This window comes from Jaculus jaculus, chromosome 14 (assembly GCF_020740685.1).
Source record: "Jaculus jaculus isolate mJacJac1 chromosome 14, mJacJac1.mat.Y.cur, whole genome shotgun sequence".
NCBI classification, from domain to species: Eukaryota; Metazoa; Chordata; class Mammalia; order Rodentia; family Dipodidae; genus Jaculus; species Jaculus jaculus.
Genome location: NC_059115.1, coordinates 73,654,834 through 73,673,753, shown reverse-complemented (window position 1 = coordinate 73,673,753; position 18,920 = coordinate 73,654,834). Strand labels below are relative to the sequence as shown.

The 18,920-nt window shown below is 46.5% G+C and overlaps 1 protein-coding gene and 1 non-coding gene across 2 annotated transcripts in view; one reads left to right on the top strand and one right to left on the bottom strand.

Moving 5' to 3' along the window:
• Nucleotides 1-18,920, top strand: part of Adgrv1 (adhesion G protein-coupled receptor V1) — a 535,418-nt gene that overhangs the window by 126,398 nt on the left and 390,100 nt on the right. Inside the window, exons 50-52 of the mRNA XM_045133393.1 lie at nt 2,902-3,124; nt 3,701-3,905; nt 8,377-8,523. Of these exons, the coding sequence (XP_044989328.1) occupies nt 2,902-3,124; nt 3,701-3,905; nt 8,377-8,523 (575 nt within the window). The remainder of the gene's footprint in view (nt 1-2,901; nt 3,125-3,700; nt 3,906-8,376; nt 8,524-18,920) is intronic.
• On the bottom strand, nt 3,247-3,375 carry LOC123454961. The gene has a single exon (XR_006633600.1). It is a non-coding gene; the product is annotated as a small nucleolar RNA SNORA33 (small nucleolar RNA).

The following is an 18,920-nucleotide window of genomic DNA, read 5'->3' as shown; positions in this document are numbered from 1 at the left end:
GTAGACCTCTCCCCTCCCCAGCTCTCAGAACGCTTCCATGATGCCTTAGGAAGCAGATACATTGTCTTGGTCTTTTAGCAGAATCTTTATTCATTTCCTTGCTCCAGAGCCCATGTCTGTTCTGAGGACACAGCTTACCAGGTATTCTGGCCATGCTAGGACTTCTTGATAGGTAATATCAAGCATGTAATGGCTCCCACTGTACCCTGTGGGCTAACCTTTCTCATCCAGAAGAGACTCTAGCTTTCTAGATTCATATGTGATGTCATCGCCTGCTTTGTCTTAACTAGTATGTTTATGTCCAGTGTGTTTTCATCAGTGGTCAGATCTGAACATGTTTCCCTGTGGTTCCTCATCCCCCAACTCCATTTATGTCTGAAGACTGTTTAGTGTTATATATACACAGAGTACTAAACTTTATTCCTTCACAATTTCTGTAGATGAAAATATGTGCACTGCTTTGAACTAATGAATGTATGATTTCCTGATAACATTTCATAAACTCTGGCAGAGTATATTTAAAGTGTCATAAATTTGCTCATAATCCTTTTGGACTAGTTATAAATATCTTGAATAAATTTTCAAATAAAAAGGATTTTGTCTCTACTTAATATTTAAATGTTAAATTCAAAGATCAATAAATATCCAGCCTAAGTTAATTATTAAATTATATCAAAGACTACCTAGATAGAGCATTCCCTATACCTTACAATTACAAATGGGAATACCTTATAGTAATATGTTAAGTTCTATACTAATGTAAATATGGCATAAGATTTTTAAGAATTAAAAATGTTTTTAAATTTTAATTTATTTATTAAAGACACAGAAGGAGTGAGACACAGAGAGAATGGGCCCACCATGGCCTGTAGCCACTGCAAATGAACTCCAGATGTACGTGCTACCATGTGCACCTGGCTTACATGGGACCTGGAGAATCAAATCTGGGTCCTTGGGCTTTGCAAGCATGTGCCTTAACTGCTCAGCTGTTTCTCCAGCCAAAGAATATTTTTTGTTAAAAATTTTTTGTTTATACTTGTTACATCTTTTGATTGTAAATTCACATAGGTCATGATTGAAAAAGAAAATTCAGCTGGGCATGGTGGTGCATGCCTTTAATCCTAGCATTTGGAAGGCAGAGGTAGAATAATTGCTGTGAGTTTGAGTCCACCCTGAGACAACATAGTAAATTCTAGGTCAGCCTGGATTAGAGCAAGACCCTGTCTTGAAAACCAAAATAACAAAGTGAGGCATTTATCTCATAAAAGTGGAAAGATAATTTTTTTTTTTTTTTGTCGTTGTTGTTTTTGTTTTTGTTTTTCGAGGTAGGGTTTCACTGTAGCTCAGTTTGACCTGGAATTCACTATGTAGTCTCAGGGTGGCCTCGAACTCACAGTGATCCTCCTACCCCTGCCTCCCAAGTGCTGGGATTAAAGGTTTGTGCCACCACACCTGGCAATGGGTATTTTTTTAAACTTAAGAATCCTACTTTTAAGTAAATATATAGGTAGATACAAAAGAATCCAAAATCCATTCTGTGTTTTTGTTTGTGTTTAGAAATTTTTAGTTTTCTAATTTTATTTTCAAGGTTTAGAGAGATTTTATTAGATTAAAAGAAGGGCAGAAGAGAGTACACAGGGAACTCTTGCCCATGAGAAGGTGGGAGTGGGTGAAATCAACCTAGTTCTTCTATTGTCAATTTTTATATATGGAAAAAATGTGTTTTGATCATAGTCCCTTCGAATCCTTTCCCCTTGCCCTCGCTCCCAGTCCTGAGCAGGTCATGACAGCCGCTGTGAGGCCATGAACGCAATGGCCACCCCCTGTGTGGAAGACAGACGTCCTGAGCCCTGCGCCCCATCCTTTGGCTCTTAGTGCTTTCCAAGTCTTCTTCCACCATGGCCCCGGAGCCTTGGTGGGTGGAACAGAAGTGTTGCCTTTTTATAAAAAAAATTCATTTATTATTCTTTTTTTAAAAACTTTTATTTATTTATTTATTTGAGAGTGACAGAGAGAAAGAGGCAGATAGAGAGAAAGAGAGAGAGAGAATGGGTGTGTCAGGGCTTCTAGCCACTGCGAACGAACTCCAGATGTGTGTGCTCCCTTGTGCATCTGGCTAACGTGGGTCCTGGGGAATTAAGCCTTAAACTAGGGTCCTTAGGCTTCACAGGCAAGCGCTTAACTGCTAAGCCATCTCTCCAGCCCCAAATTTCATTTATTTACTTGGGAGAAAGAGATAGAGACAGAAAGGGCCTCTAGCCACTGCAAACAAACTCCAGACACATCCTGCACTACCTTGTGCATCTGACTTACATGGGTACTGGTGAAATGAACCTGGGTCCTTTGTCTTTGCAGGCCAGCACCTTAACTGCTAAACCATCTCTCCAGTCCACTGTCCCTTTTTCTCAGCACTTTTATGAGTTTGAGTCTTTTCAGTAGTCACTGGCATCTGTGAAAACAATCTATTAGCTTGTGGTTTCAATTTTATTAAACAGATTTGGGGACACTATAAAAATGATTTGTCAATTCACAACACTCAAAAGTTACTTGCCCTTCGGCTGGAGAGATGGCATAGCAGTTAAGGCACTTGCCTGCAAAGCCAAAGGACCCAGGTTCGATTTCCCCAGGACCCACGTAATCCAGATGCACAAGGTGATGCGTGCATCTGGCATTTGTTTACAGTGGCTGAGGGCCTTGGTGCACCCATTCTCTCTCTATCTGCTTCTTTCTCTGTCTCTGGAATAAATAAATAGATAAAAATGTAAAAATTTAATTATATTTACCGACTTCAGAAATCAACATGAAGCTTTGTGTGTTGGAAACGTGTGCCTTCGACCTGTGGACAGAGCGTTTGTGGTAACAGTTTACGCTGCAGACTTGTCCTTTCTTGCCTCTTCCCAGCACACATATTTCTCTCCGGTCAAGAATCATCTGCTCTTTACTGTTGGAAGTCAGAGCAGCATCAGTTCTCTTTTGTTCTGGAAGCTCCTTCTGCTCACGATGCAGCTTCTGTCACAGTGAAGTCGCTTAACTCAAGCAAGAATTTGATTGCTGTGGTGGGAACCCCCCACTCACATTTATATGAGCTGGCCTACATCTCCAGCCAGTCTGACTTTATTCCCAGGTAAGCACACTACCCTGTGTTAAGTTTTTTTTTTTTTAACATACAATTTATTGTTAGCTTTCATTAAACTTAGAGCAAGTTACATTAAAACTTAATCTTATAAAAATGCTTTAACATTCAGGTGTCGTAGCCATTTTCAGGGACCTTAATGACCTCAGCTGTCCTTAAGGCTCCTAACATGGCATCACCGTCGCCAGCTCTCCACATTTCTGCAGAAACACATTCTGATAAGCAGACCAATTAATTGGCTGACTTCTGTGTTCAGTGTTTTTATGTCAGCTGCAAGTTTGCATGGCATCACCTGTCTATGTTTAGGTGATGGAATCTTATATAAAATTTATGTAACTCTCATATGAAATATGAGATATTAATAAGCCAGAAATTTGTTTAGTATTCCTGTCTGTGGGAGTGACAAAGTTCATCATATCGTATGAATATTTTGAGTAGAAATTTTGTTGGTACAGTGTCGTGACTTTTCCCAACCTGACTCGGTGCGGTGAGTGTCGCAAGCACCCTGCTGTGCTTGCCAGGCTCCCTGATTGTCACTGCCGTGTTTTGCACGCACTTCTTATGTAGTTCAGGCGAACTGCTGTTTGAACCTGGCGACAGAGAAGCTACCATCGCAGTGACTATCCTTGACGACACAGTTCCGGAAGAAGAAGAATCCTTCAGAGTCCAGCTGAAAAACCCCCGAGGCGGGGCAGAGCTCGGCGCCAGTGGTCACGTGAGAATCACCGTTCCGCCTAACGATGATGCATACGGGGTCATAGCCTTTGCTCAGGTAAACGGCCGTGAACACGTCACAAGTTCAAGTTCGTTACGGGCGGTACTACGAGTTACGATTCACGAGCCCTCCGCGAGCGGGTCGTACTTTGAGAGTCTGCGGCTTCACCCCCTTCCACTGGCGCTCTTTCTCCCCCAGCTCTGCGTTCCACTCACACTCTGCGATTTATCAATGTATGCAATGGGCTGGATGGGGCAGCCTTCTGTTTTCATGACTTGAATATGAAATATTACTAGTTGGGGGGTCGCTGGAGGGATGGCTTAGCAGTTAAGGAGTTTGCCTGGAAAACCAAAGGACACAGGTTCGATTCCCCAGGACCCACATTAGCCAGATGATTACTAGTTGATTTTGTATCAGTCACTTGGCTTTGTTTTCAGCATTGTTGTCTTTTTAAATTTTTTTGAGAGCAAGAGAGGGGAGGGGAGGGGGAGAGAGAGAGAGAAGAAAGGAGGGAGAAAGGGGGGGAGGAGGGAGAGAGAGAGAATGGGCTCGCCAGGGCTTCCAGACACTGCAAACGACCTCCAGACACATGTGCCCCCTTGTGCATCTGGCTATTGTGGGTCCTGGGGAATTGAGCCTCTAACCAGGGTCCTTAGGCTTCACAGGCAAGCACTTAACCCATCCTAAGCCATCTCTCCAGCCCTCAGCCTTGTTTTTAAACCAGAGCGTGATCACGAGAAGATTCCAGCTATCCTCCACCCTGTGTTGTGTCACACACAGGTTGAGATGCGGGCCTGGACTTACAGTTATGTGCACGTTAAGTGCATGTAGATGCCTTTGTCTCGATGGAAAACCCAGGATCAAATCAGCTTGGACACTGGCCGCTCACCCACAGGGAAGGTGAACATTGGAGTTAGTGGGTTGCAGGCCTCTTGTCCATTGTCACGTGGCGCACGGCTCTGCCATCTCTGCTGGAAGGCTCATGCTGTTGTTGGGACTACCACCTGCCTATTTCTGTCCAGTCAGTGACAGTGTGATGCTCTGGATGATATTTTAATTGAAGGAGAAATTTCTTGAAACATCTAGAATCTTTAAGGCTCATTGGTCAGAGCTGGGCAAGAATGCCAGTCACTGGACCATTTTTTTAAAATAAGTGTTATTTAATTTTTATTTATATATTTGGGAGGGAGAGAGAGAGAGAGAGAGAGAGAGAGAGAGAGAGAGAGAGAGAGAGAGAGAGAGACAGAGAGAGAAAGAGAGAGAAGCAGATAGAGAAACAGAATGGGCACACCAGGAGCCTCTAGCCACTGAAAGGAACTCCAGACACATGTGCCACCTTGTGCATCTGGCTTATGTGGGTCCTGGGGAATCAAACCTGGATCCTTTGGCTTTGCAATCAAGTGCCTTAACTGCCAAGCCATCTCTTCAGCCCCACTGGACCATTGTTTGTTGATGTAGCAGATAGCTAGTAAGCGCTACAGTGGTCCTGGCATTGTACTGGGGGCTCTATCCTAACGCAGCATGACCTTCGAGGGAGTACAGGGAGGCCAGCAGTAAGTGAAGACGTAAGAAAAGATGTCACATGTCTCCTGCTGGTGAGTGCTGCAGAGAAGTACAGTGAAGGCAGGGGCCTTGTGAGGAAGGTGCTGAGGTTGTAGGTGGGGAAATAAAAGGTATCAAATGGGGAGAGTGACAGAAGGGCCAAGGCTTGGAGGGGATGAAGGAGTGAGTTACGTGCACATGTGAAGACAGAGGAGCCATCAGCAAGGGCCTTGGGTTGAGGATCTGGAATCCCAGTGACTCCTCAGGACTGTTCATGTCACCGAGTGCTTACTTGGTACCTTCCCACCCCGCTTTCCTCCTCCTCCTCCTCCTTCTTAAAGACGTTTTAATTTTTAGTTATTTATTTATTAGGGACAGATGGGGAGAGAATGAGAGAGAGAGAGAGAGAGAGAGAGAAAGAGAGAGAGAATTGGTGCGCCAGGGCCTCTAGCCACTGCAAATGAACTCCAGATGCATACGCCCCCATGAGCATCTGGCTTACATGGGACCTGGAGAATCGAACTTGGGTCCTTAGGCTTCGCAGGCAAATGCCTTAACCGCTGAGCCGTCTCTCCAGCCCCCGCTTTCCTTTCTCATGGCTCCTCGTGCTGTGTCATTTGTCTCTCTTCACTTTCCGTTCACTGGATTTACAATGCGGAGGATCTGGGAAGCCGTTCTGTTTGTAGCGGTGTAAAGTACCTGGTGCACACCAGGGAGACGTGCCATGGTGCAGTGAGGGAAGAAAGCGTTCATGGGGTCTCCTCGGGCCACAGACAGACATGAGGGCAGAGCTGGGGTTCCTGAGGAAGGAACCTGGGAGCCAATAGCTCTTGTCTCCTGAAGGCTTGCTGTAGGTCCGGGGCAAACCCCACTGCTCAGTTGGTAGGTAGATTTCCCTTTGCAGGCCTGTTCCAAATCCATTCTTGTTGTGTGAAATCCCTGTGGTTTCATCCTGGCCAGGGAGAAAGATTCGGGGTTTCTTCAGTCCCTTCAATAAAATTCCTCAGTATAGGACTCTTATGTCTGAACAACCCTCTTCCAAGGTGAAGTTTAGTAAATGAAGAGAATTTCTTTTCTTTTCTTTTTGTTTTTGTTGTTGTTTTTGTTTTTTGAGGTAGGGTCTCACTCTAGCACAGGCTGATCTGGAATTCACTCTGTAGTCTCAGGGTGGCCTCGAACTCATGGCGCTCCTCCTACCTCTGCTTCCCAAGTGCTGGGATTAAAGGCGTGTGTCACCACACCCAGTTGAGAGAATTTCTTAAACGTCTTCTGGCTGCACACCTTATTTTACCAGTTCTTCCTAATGGAAGGCATACAGCCACAGTTTTTTGGGGGGTGCCTTTTCTAAATAAGTGATAAGGATAATTTTGAAGTAAAATATTTTCTTTGGGAATGTTTGCTTGCCTTGGGCAAAATTTCATTACTTTGTAGCATCTGCACATATTAAAAAACCATGTAAAATGCTGCTAATGGATAGGAGCTTAACTTGTAGCTAGCATTCTAAATGGGAACTTTCATCATTGTTAGAAAATTAATGGGGAAGAGCTATGAACGTAGCTTAGTTAAAAGAGTGCTTTCTTGGCTTGCAGGAAGCCCTGGGTTCAATCCCCAGCACTGCATGAACTGGGTGTGGGTGGTGCATGCATATAACCGAACACAAGAGGTGGAGGCAGGAGGATTAGGTGTCCAAGGTCTTCCTTCCTTACATAGCAAGTTTGAGGACAGCCTTGGCTAATAAGATTCTGTCTCAAAAGGAAAGGTGGGGAGAGAAGGATAAAGGGAGGAGGGAAGATAGGAAAAAGAGAAAAGGAAAAAGAAAGGAAGGAGTTCTTTGTATGACCATAGTAATAAGACTTGAAAATATCTTACTGGAAAGATAAAATGAACTGTTAGCTTCCATGTATTTTGCCTTGTTATATATTGAGATACCAAGGCAGTTTTAAGATGGGATTATCTGAAGTATTCATTTTATTATTATTTATTCATTTGAGAGAGAGAGAGACAGAGACAGAGACAGAGACAGAGAGAATGGGCACGCCAGGGCTCTAGCTGCTGCCAATGAACTCCAGAGGCATGCACCACCTTGTGCATCTGGCTTATATGAGTCCTAGGGAATTGAACCTGGGTCCTTTGGCTTTACAGGCAGGCACCTTAACCACTAAGTAATCCCTTCAGCTCCGAAATGCTCATTTTAGAGAAAAGTTTGCTAAATGGCTGACGAGAGGTATGGTGCATGGGTTCAGTTAAGAATGACACAGTCAGAGTGATAATTACTTTGAAACAAAGGAAAGTGATTAGGAAGGATAGGTAAGGAGAAAAAAATCATAAAATAAAAGCATAATTCTGGTGGGGATAAAACAGCCTAAAAGATCATGAACTATGAATAAAGCATTATCCATGGAAACAAATCAGCTTGTAGAAACATTTCAGGGATATGAATTTAAACTTGAGAGACATTTGCAAATGATCAGAGTGTATCTTAATTTTCCTGACATTTTCGCAGTTGGATGAGACAGTGAAGACCATATAGTCCTAACTTTTACATATTGATAGGAGACAGAGGCTTAGAAAGTTACTGTTCTACAAACTTTTTCATGGCGAGCATTGTCTTTAAGAAAGAAACATGCTGAATATAAAAATGACACATGTATATTGAAAAAAAATTGAAAACTATAGCAGGAAAGCAAACACATAAACTAATGCTATTAAAGAAACATCTTTTGTTGGTTATTTATTTTTTGGTCTTGGAGGTGCTGTCTTTATGTGGTCCCGGGCTAACCGTGCCCTTGTGATCCTCCTGGCTGCTGTCTGGGATGATACGCCTCCGCCAAAATGCTTGGCAGTGTGTGACCGCGGGCCTCTTGGTTTAGACCTGCTGTTTCGTGGTGCTTAGTATTGTTTGCAAATGCACAGAAGCATGGCGTAAACATGACTTAGGTAATTTCAGGTAACTCCTTGTGACTTGCTGTATATTTTTCTTTCTCAGAGCTCACTGCATAAGCAAGTGGAGGAGATGGAGCAAGATAGCCTGGTAACCTTGAATGTTGAACGCTTGAAAGGAACCTATGGTCGTGTAACTGTAGCGTGGGAAGCTGACGGAAGTATCAGTGATGTGTTTCCTACCTCAGGAGTGGTATGCAATTTGCAAATCATCGGAGACACTTTTTTTGAGGCAATCCCAAAAGACTGCCTGTTCTTATAATGTTTGTGTGTGCATGAGAGAGAGAACGAATGTTGGTGTGTTAGTGTGTGTGTGTGTGAGAGAGAGAGAGAGAGAGAGAGAGAGAGGGGGAGAGATTATTGGCAGCCAGGGCCTCTAGCCATGGCAGTTGAACTCCAGACGTGTGTTCCCTCTTGTGTGCGTGTGTGACCTTCTGCGCTTGTGTCACTGTGCATCTGGCTTACTTGGGACCTGAAGAGTTGAACGTGGGTCCTTAGGCTTCGCAGGCAAGCGCCTAAGCTGTTAAGCCACCCCTCCAGCCCAGGAGACACTTTTCGATCATGGTTACTGTTGATGCTTGAGACTAAGTGTTGCATTAAGGGTGAAGTTTTTGGTGACCATATTCACACTGGATTCCCACCAATCATCATAAAGAGTGATATTTTTTCAGGTTAGTTTTATTGTTGTTCTTTTTTTCCCCACAAGACAAAAGTCTATAACAAAAAAAAAAAAAAAAAGGCCCCTTTTGAGATCTAGTACATTGGCCGAATTGTATTAGTGTCAGAATGATAAAATGATCCAAACTGGGAATAGAACTGTGTCAAGATTTAGGAAAAGCAGAAACAATCGGTAGAAACAAGTCTTTAATAGCCACTCTTACGGAAAGGTGAATCGAGTGGGAGTGACGCACGGTCACGTTGCTATAGAGACAGTTGTGGGCATCTATAAAGGAGTGTGGGAGGCAAGAACGTTCGCAGGGTTACTCTTACAAATGAGGTTCATCCTGGGGCAAAACCTCCGTAGTCACGCTGGTCCTTTGCTGTCACCTCACATGTGGGCCTGATCTGTTGTTGGTACTCCCACCTCAGACATTATTCTTCAATTAGAATAGCTTCTGGGCGGAGCACCACCTAAAGTGAATAGAATAGCTTCTGGGCGGAGCACCACCTAAAGTGAATAGAATAGCTTCTGGGCGGAGCACCACCTAAAGTGAATAGAATAGCTTCTGGGCGGAGCACCACCTAAAGTGAATAGAATAGCTTCTGGGCGGAGCACCACCTAAAGTGAATAGAATAGCTTCTGGGCGGAGCACCACCTAAAGTGGGGCCACTTGCTGTCACAGGTGAGAACCACAAAAGCCCAACAGCTGGCGGATGGGCACATCAGCCCTGGAAAGGAGTCTCTGAAGAAGGTCGCTTATCCGCCACTGGATAACTGGAGGGTGGCATGAACTCATGGTCAAGCCTGGAGTCAGAATGGCCAAAGTGGTAGATGATTCACATAGAATGTGCAAAGAACTTCTTTATTTGAAGTGGGTCTCACTCTAGCCCAGGCCGAACTGGAATTCGCTGTGTAATCTCAGAATGGCCTTGAACCCACTGCGATCCTCCTGCCTCTGCCTCAGTGCTGGGATTAAAAGTGTGCGCCACCACGCCCGACTTGAAAGAACTTTTTGTTATTATTTGGAAGACGGGTTGTTCCCGTGGCTTTTCTTAGGTGTTACTATGTTTTGCCCAAATATTTCTCTGAAGAATTGCCAGGCATGGTGGCATACGCCTTTAGTCCCAGCACTCGGGAGGCGGAGGTAGAAGGATCGCCGCGAGTTCAAGGTCACCCTGAGACTACATAGTGAATTGTGAATACCCAGTCAGCTTAGACTAGAATGAGACTCTACCTTGAAAAAAAAATTGCCTCAAAGGAACTCTTATGGAATTGTCTCAAACCTGAGAATTGTATATGATAGTCCAACATTTCTAACTTTCCATATTGTTTGAAAGTTAACTGTGGCTTCAGCATGTTTTAAGAATTGCACAAGAAATTCTCTTGTAATTGTTATTTACCTGTGTAAACAACCCAAAGTATAGTCACATTTTTTCTATATGTTCTGTATTATATTTCTCCAATTAAGATTTATATATAATCATGATTTAATTAATTTCTAGTTTAATTTGTTAATAGCTTAACTGTAGGCTATACTGTGAAAGAATTATCTTATTCACAAGCCAATATTTTTGCATTCTGTTTCACAACTACTTTGCTTTGTGGCACAGTCACGGTACACAGTATAATGCAGATGTCACAGGTAATGACAGCATGTGATCAAACCAGCTTGCCTGCTCCTAACACAACTTAATTTGTGAAAATCATATTTGGCCAGTTCCAAACAGGTGGCCTAGACTGCAGCGCTGGCTTGAATAATTGTAGCTTGTAGCCACATTGCTAGATGAAGGGGGTATGGGGAATAAAGTGACAATGAAGGAGGTGGGGAATAAAGTGACAGTGAAGGAGGTGGGGGATAAAGTGACAGTGAAGGAGGTGGGGGATAAAGTGACAGTGAAGGAGGTGGGGGATAAAGTGACAGTGGGAGGTGGGGATAAAGTGACAGTGAAGGAGGTGGGGATAAAGTGACAGTGAAGGAGGTGGGGATAAAGTGACAGTGAAGGAGGTGGGGATAAAGTGACAGTGAAGGAGGTGGGGGATAAAGTGACAGTGAAGGAGGTGGGGATCAAGTGACAGTGAAGGAGGTGGGGATAAAGTGACTGTGAAGGAGGTGGGGATAAGTGACAGGGGAAGGGGGTGGGGATAAAGTGACAGTGAAGGAGGTGGGGATAAAGTGACAGTGAAGGAGGTGGGGATGAAAGTGACCAGTGAGGAGGTGGGGATGAAAGTGACAGTGAAGGAGGGTGGGGGATAATAAGTGACAGTGAAGGAGGTGGGGATAAAGTGACAGTGAAGGAGGTGGGGATAAAGTGACAGTGAAGGAGGTGGGGATAAAGTGACAGTGAAGGAGGTGGGGATAAAGTGACAGTGAAGGAGGTGGGGGATAAAGTGACAGTGAAGGAGGTGGGGATAAAGTGACAGTGAAGGAGGTGGGGATAAAGTGACAGTGAAGGAGGTGGGGATAAAGTGACAGTGAAGGAGGTGGGGATAAAGTGACAGTGAAGGAGGTGGGGATAAAGTGACAGTGAAGGAGGTGGGGATAAAGTGACAGTGAAGGAGGTGGGGAATAAAGTGACAGTGAAGGAGGTGGGGATAAAGTGACAGTGAAGGAGGTGGGGATAAAGTGACAGTGAAGGAGGGTGGGGATAAAGTGACAGTGAAGGAGGTGGGGGATAAAGTGACAGTGAAGGAGGTGGGGATAAAGTGACAGTGAAGGAGGTGGGGATAAAGTGACAGTGAAGGAGGTGGGGATAAAGTGACAGTGGGAAAGGACAGTGAGGAGGTGGGGATAAAGTGACAGTGAAGGAGGTGGGGATAAAGTGACAGTGAAGGAGGGTGGGGATAAAGTGACAGTGAAGGAGGTGGGGATAAAGTGACAGTGAAGGAGGGGGGGGATAAAGTGACAGTGAAGGAGGGTGGGGATAAAGTGACAGTGAAGGAGGTGGGGATAAAGTGACAGTGAAGGAGGTGGGGATAAAGTGACAGTGAAGGAGGTGGGGATAAAGTGACAGTGAAGGAGGTGGGGATAAAGTGACAGTGAAGGAGGTGGGGATAAAGTGACAGTGAAGGAGGTGGGGATAAAGTGACAGTGAAGGAGGTGGGGATAAAGTGACAGTGAAGGAGGTGGGGATAAAGTGACAGTGAAGGAGGTGGGGATAAAGTGACAGTGAAGGAGGTGGGGATAAAGTGACAGTGAAGGAGGTGGGGATAAAGTGACAGTGAAGGAGGTGGGGATAAAGTGACAGTGAAGGAGGTGGGGATAAAGTGACAGTGAAGGAGGTGGGGATAAAGTGACAGTGAAGGAGGTGGGGATAAAGTGACAGTGAAGGAGGTGGGGATAAAGTGACAGTGAAGGAGGTGGGGATAAAGTGACAGTGAAGGAGGTGGGGATAAAGTGACAGTGAAGGAGGTGGGGATAAAGTGACAGTGAAGGAGGTGGGGATAAAGTGACAGTGAAGGAGGTGGGGATAAAGTGACAGTGAAGGAGGTGGGGATAAAGTGACAGTGAAGGAGGTGGGGATAAAGTGACAGTGAAGGAGGTGGGGATAAAGTGACAGTGAAGGAGGTGGGGATAAAGTGACAGTGAAGGAGGTGGGGATAAAGTGACAGTGAAGGAGGTGGGGATAAAGTGACAGTGAAGGAGGTGGGGATAAAGTGACAGTGAAGGAGGTGGGGATAAAGTGACAGTGAAGGAGGTGGGGATAAAGTGACAGTGAAGGAGGTGGGGATAAAGTGACAGTGAAGGAGGGTGGGGGATAAAGTGACAGTGAAGGAGGTGGGGATAAAGTGACAGTGAAGGAGGTGGGGATAAAGTGACAGTGAAGGAGGTGGGGATAAAGTGACAGTGAAGGAGGTGGGGATAAAGTGACAGTGAAGGAGGTGGGGATAAAGTGACAGTGAAGGAGGTGGGGATAAAGTGACAGTGAAGGAGGTGGGGATAAAGTGACAGTGAAGGAGGTGGGGATAAAGTGACAGTGAAGGAGGTGGGATAAAGTGACAGTGAAGGAGGTGGGGATAAAGTGACAGTGAAGGAGGTGGGGATAAAGTGACAGTGAAGGAGGTGGGGATAAAGTGACAGTGAAGGAGGTGGGGATAAAGTGACAGTGAAGGAGGTGGGGATAAAGTGACAGTGAAGGAGGTGGGGATAAAGTGACAGTGAAGGAGGTGGGGATAAAGTGACAGTGAAGGAGGTGGGGATAAAGTGACAGTGAAGGAGGTGGGGATAAAGTGACAGTGAAGGAGGTGGGGATAAAGTGACAGTGAAGGAGGTGGGGATAAAGTGACAGTGAAGGAGGTGGGGATAAAGTGACAGTGAAGGAGGTGGGGATAAAGTGACAGTGAAGGAGGTGGGGGATAAAGTGACAGTGAAGGAGGTGGGGATAAAGTGACAGTGAAGGAGGTGGGGATAAAGTGACAGTGAAGGAGGTGGGGATAAAGTGACAGTGAAGGAGGTGGGGATAAAGTGACAGTGAAGGAGGTGGGGATAAAGTGACAGTGAAGGAGGTGGGGATAAAGTGACAGTGAAGGAGGTGGGGATAAAGTGACAGTGAAGGAGGTGGGGATAAAGTGACAGTGAAGGAGGTGGGGATAAAGTGACAGTGAAGGAGGTGGGGATAAAGTGACAGTGAAGGAGGTGGGGATAAAGTGACAGTGAAGGAGGTGGGGATAAAGTGACAGTGAAGGAGGTGGGGATAAAGTGACAGTGAAGGAGGTGGGGGATAAAGTGACAGTGAAGGAGGTGGGGATAAAGTGACAGTGAAGGAGGTGGGGATAAAGTGACAGTGAAGGAGGTGGGGATAAAGTGACAGTGAAGGAGGTGGGGATAAAGTGACAGTGAAGGAGGTGGGGGATAAAGTGACAGTGAAGGAGGTGGGGAAAAAGTGACAGTGAAGGAGGTGGGGATAAAGTGACAGGAAGGAGGTGGGAAAAGTGACAGTGAAGGAGGTGGGGATAAAGTGACAGTGAAGGAGGTGGGGATAAAGTGACAGTGAAGGAGGTGGGGATAAAGTGACAGTGAAGGAGGTGGGGATAAAGTGACAGTGAAGGAGGTGGGGATAAAGTGACAGTGAAGGAGGTGGGGATAAAGTGACAGTGAAGGAGGTGGGGATAAAGTGACAGTGAAGGAGGTGGGGATAAAGTGACAGTGAAGGAGGTGGGGATAAAGTGACAGTGAAGGAGGTGGGGATAAAGTGACAGTGAAGGAGGTGGGGATAAAGTGACAGTGAAGGAGGTGGGGGTGATAAAGTGACAGTGAAGGAGGTGGGGATAAAGTGACAGTGAAGGAGGTGGGGATAAAGTGACAGTGAAGGAGGTGGGGAATAAAGTGACAGTGAAGGAGGTGGGGATAAAGTGACAGTGAAGGAGGTGGGGATAAAGTGACAGTGAAGGAGGTGGGGGATAAAGTGACAGTGAAGGAGGTGGGGGATAAAGTGACAGTGAAGGAGGTGGGGATAAAGTGACAGTGAAGGAGGTGGGGATAAAGTGACAGTGAAGGAGGTGGGGATAAAGTGACAGTGAAGGAGGTGGGGATAAAGTGACAGTGAAGGAGGTGGGGATAAAGTGACAGTGAAGGAGGTGGGGATAAAGTGACAGTGAAGGAGGTGGGGATAAAGTGACAGTGAAGGAGGTGGGGATAAAGTGACAGTGAAGGAGGTGGGGATAAAGTGACAGTGAAGGAGGTGGGGAATAAAGTGACAGTGAAGGAGGTGGGGATAAAGTGACAGTGAAGGAGGTGGGGATAAAGTGACAGTGAAGGAGGTGGGGATAAAGTGACAGTGAAGGAGGTGGGGATAAAGTGACAGTGAAGGAGGTGGGGGATAAAGTGACAGTGAAGGAGGTGGGGATAAAGTGACAGTGAAGGAGGTGGGGATAAAGTGACAGTGAAGGAGGTGGGGATAAAGTGACAGTGAAGGAGGTGGGGATAAAGTGACAGTGAAGGAGGTGGGGATAAAGTGACAGTGAAGGAGGTGGGGATAAAGTGACAGTGAAGGAGGTGGGGATAAAGTGACAGTGAAGGAGGTGGGGATAAAGTGACAGTGAAGGAGGTGGGGATAAAGTGACAGTGAAGGAGGTGGGGATAAAGTGACAGTGAAGGAGGTGGGGATAAAGTGACAGTGAAGGAGGTGGGGATAAAGTGACAGTGAAGGAGGTGGGGATAAAGTGACAGTGAAGGAGGTGGGGGATAAAGTGACAGTGAAGGAGGTGGGGGATAAAGTGACAGTGAAGGAGGTGGGGGATAAAGTGACAGTGAAGGAGGTGGGGATAAAGTGACAGTGAAGGAGGTGGGGATAAAGTGACAGTGAAGGAGGTGGGGGATAAAGTGACAGTGAAGGAGGTGGGGATAAAGTGACAGTGAAGGAGGTGGGGATAAAGTGACAGTGAAGGAGGTGGGGATAAAGTGACAGTGAAGGAGGTGGGGATAAAGTGACAGTGAAGGAGGTGGGGATAAAGTGACAGTGAAGGAGGTGGGGATAAAGTGACAGTGAAGGAGGTGGGGATAAAGTGACAGTGAAGGAGGTGGGGATAAAGTGACAGTGAAGGAGGTGGGGATAAAGTGACAGTGAAGGAGGTGGGGATAAAGTGACAGTGAAGGAGGTGGGGGATAAAGTGACAGTGAAGGAGGTGGGGATAAAGTGACAGTGAAGGAGGTGGGGATAAAGTGACAGTGAAGGAGGTGGGGATAAAGTGACAGTGAAGGAGGTGGGGATAAAGTGACAGTGAAGGAGGTGGGGATAAAGTGACAGTGAAGGAGGTGGGGATAAAGTGACAGTGAAGGAGGTGGGGATAAAGTGACAGTGAAGGAGGTGGGGATAAAGTGACAGTGAAGGAGGTGGGGATAAAGTGACAGTGAAGGAGGTGGGGATAAAGTGACAGTGAAGGAGGTGGGGATAAAGTGACAGTGAAGGAGGTGGGGGATAAAGTGACAGTGAAGGAGGTGGGGATAAAGTGACAGTGAAGGAGGTGGGGATAAAGTGACAGTGAAGGAGGTGGGGATAAAGTGACAGTGAAGGAGGTGGGGATAAAGTGACAGTGAAGGAGGTGGGGGATAAAGTGACAGTGAAGGAGGTGGGGATAAAGTGACAGTGAAGGAGGTGGGGATAAAGTGACAGTGAAGGAGGTGGGGATAAAGTGACAGTGAAGGAGGTGGGGATAAAGTGACAGTGAAGGAGGGGGGGATAAAGTGACAGTGAAGGAGGTGGGGATAAAGTGACAGTGAAGGAGGTGGGGATAAAGTGACAGTGAAGGAGGTGGGGATAAAGTGACAGTGAAGGAGGTGGGGATAAAGTGACAGTGAAGGAGGTGGGGATAAAGTGACAGTGAAGGAGGTGGGGATAAAGTGACAGTGAAGGAGGTGGGGGATAAAGTGACAGTGAAGGAGGTGGGGATAAAGTGACAGTGAAGGAGGTGGGGATAAAGTGACAGTGAAGGAGGTGGGGATAAAGTGACAGTGAAGGAGGTGGGGATAAAGTGACAGTGAAGGAGGTGGGGGATAAAGTGACAGTGAAGGAGGTGGGGATAAAGTGACAGTGAAGGAGGTGGGGGATAAAGTGACAGTGAAGGAGGTGGGGATAAAGTGACAGTGAAGGAGGTGGGGATAAAGTGACAGTGAAGGAGGTGGGGATAAAGTGACAGTGAAGGAGGTGGGGATAAAGTGACAGTGAAGGAGGTGGGGAATAAAGTGACAGTGAAGGAGGTGGGGATAAAGTGACAGTGAAGGAGGTGGGGGATAAAGTGACAGTGAAGGAGGTGGGGATAAAGTGACAGTGAAGGAGGTGGGGATAAAGTGACAGTGAAGGAGGTGGGGATAAAGTGACAGTGAAGGAGGGTGGGGATAAAGTGACAGTGAAGGAGGTGGGGGATAAAGTGACAGTGAAGGAGGTGGGGATAAAGTGACAGTGAAGGAGGTGGGGATAAAGTGACAGTGAAGGAGGTGGGGGATAAAGTGACAGTGAAGGAGGTGGGGATAAAGTGACAGTGAAGGAGGTGGGGATAAAGTGACAGTGAAGGAGGTGGGGGATAAAGTGACAGTGAAGGAGGTGGGGATAAAGTGACAGTGAAGGAGGTGGGGATAAAGTGACAGTGAAGGAGGTGGGGATAAAGTGACAGTGAAGGAGGTGGGGATAAAGTGACAGTGAAGGAGGTGGGGATAAAGTGACAGTGAAGGAGGTGGGGATAAAGTGACAGTGAAGGAGGTGGGGGATAAAGTGACAGTGAAGGAGGTGGGGATAAAGTGACAGTGAAGGAGGTGGGGATAAAGTGACAGTGAAGGAGGTGGGGATAAAGTGACAGTGAAGGAGGTGGGGATAAAGTGACAGTGAAGGAGGTGGGGGATAAAGTGACAGTGAAGGAGGTGGGGGATAAAGTGACAGTGAAGGAGGTGGGGATAAAGTGACAGTGAAGGAGGTGGGGATAAAGTGACAGTGAAGGAGGTGGGGATAAAGTGACAGTGAAGGAGGTGGGGGATAAAGTGACAGTGAAGGAGGTGGGGGATAAAGTGACAGTGAAGGAGGTGGGGATAAAGTGACAGTGAAGGAGGTGGGGATAAAGTGACAGTGAAGGAGGTGGGGATAAAGTGACAGTGAAGGAGGTGGGGATAAAGTGACAGTGAAGGAGGTGGGGATAAAGTGACAGTGAAGGAGGTGGGGATAAAGTGACAGTGAAGGAGGTGGGGATAAAGTGACAGTGAAGGAGGTGGGGATAAAGTGACAGTGAAGGAGGTGGGGATAAAGTGACAGTGAAGGAGGTGGGGGATAAAGTGACAGTGAAGGAGGTGGGGAATAAAGTGACAGTGAAGGAGGTGGGGATAAAGTGACAGTGAAGGAGGTGGGGATAAAGTGACAGTGAAGGAGGTGGGGATAAAGTGACAGTGAAGGAGGTGGGGATAAAGTGACAGTGAAGGAGGTGGGATAAAGTGACAGTGAAGGAGGTGGGGATAAAGTGACAGTGAAGGAGGTGGGGATAAAGTGACAGTGAAGGAGGTGGGGATAAAGTGACAGTGAAGGAGGTGGGGATAAAGTGACAGTGAAGGAGGTGGGGGATAAAGTGACAGTGAAGGGAGGTGGGGATAAAGTGACAGTGAAGGAGGTGGGGGATAAAGTGACAGTGAAGGAGGTGGGGATAAAGTGACAGTGAAGGAGGTGGGGATAAAGTGACAGTGAAGGAGGTGGGGATAAAGTGACAGTGAAGGAGGTGGGGATAAAGTGACAGTGAAGGAGGTGGGGATAAAGTGACAGTGAAGGAGGTGGGGATAAAGTGACAGTGAAGGAGGTGGGGGATAAAGTGACAGTGAAGGAGGTGGGGGATAAAGTGACAGTGAAGGAGGTGGGGGATAAAGTGACAGTGAAGGAGGTGGGGATAAAGTGACAGTGAAGGAGGTGGGGATAAAGTGACAGTGAAGGAGGTGGGGATAAAGTGACAGTGAAGGAGGTGGGGATAAAGTGACAGTGAAGGAGGTGGGGATAAAGTGACAGTGAAGGAGGTGGGGATAAAGTGACAGTGAAGGAGGTGGGGGATAAAGTGACAGTGAGGGAGGTGGGGGATAAAGTGACAGTGAAGGAGGTGGGGATAAAGTGACAGTGAAGGAGGTGGGGGATAAAGTGACAGTGAAGGAGGTGGGGATAAAGTGACAGTGAAGGAGGTGGGGAATAAAGTGACAGTGAAGGAGGTGGGGATAAAGTGACAGTGAAGGAGGTGGGGATAAAGTGACAGTGAAGGAGGTGGGGGATAAAGTGACAGTGAAGGAGGTGGGGATAAAGTGACAGTGAAGGAGGTGGGGATAAAGTGACAGTGAAGGAGGTGGGGATAAAGTGACAGTGAAGGAGGTGGGGGATAAAGTGACAGTGAAGGAGGTGGGGAATAAAGTGACAGTGAAGGAGGTGGGGATAAAGTGACAGTGAAGGAGGTGGGGATAAAGTGACAGTGAAGGAGGT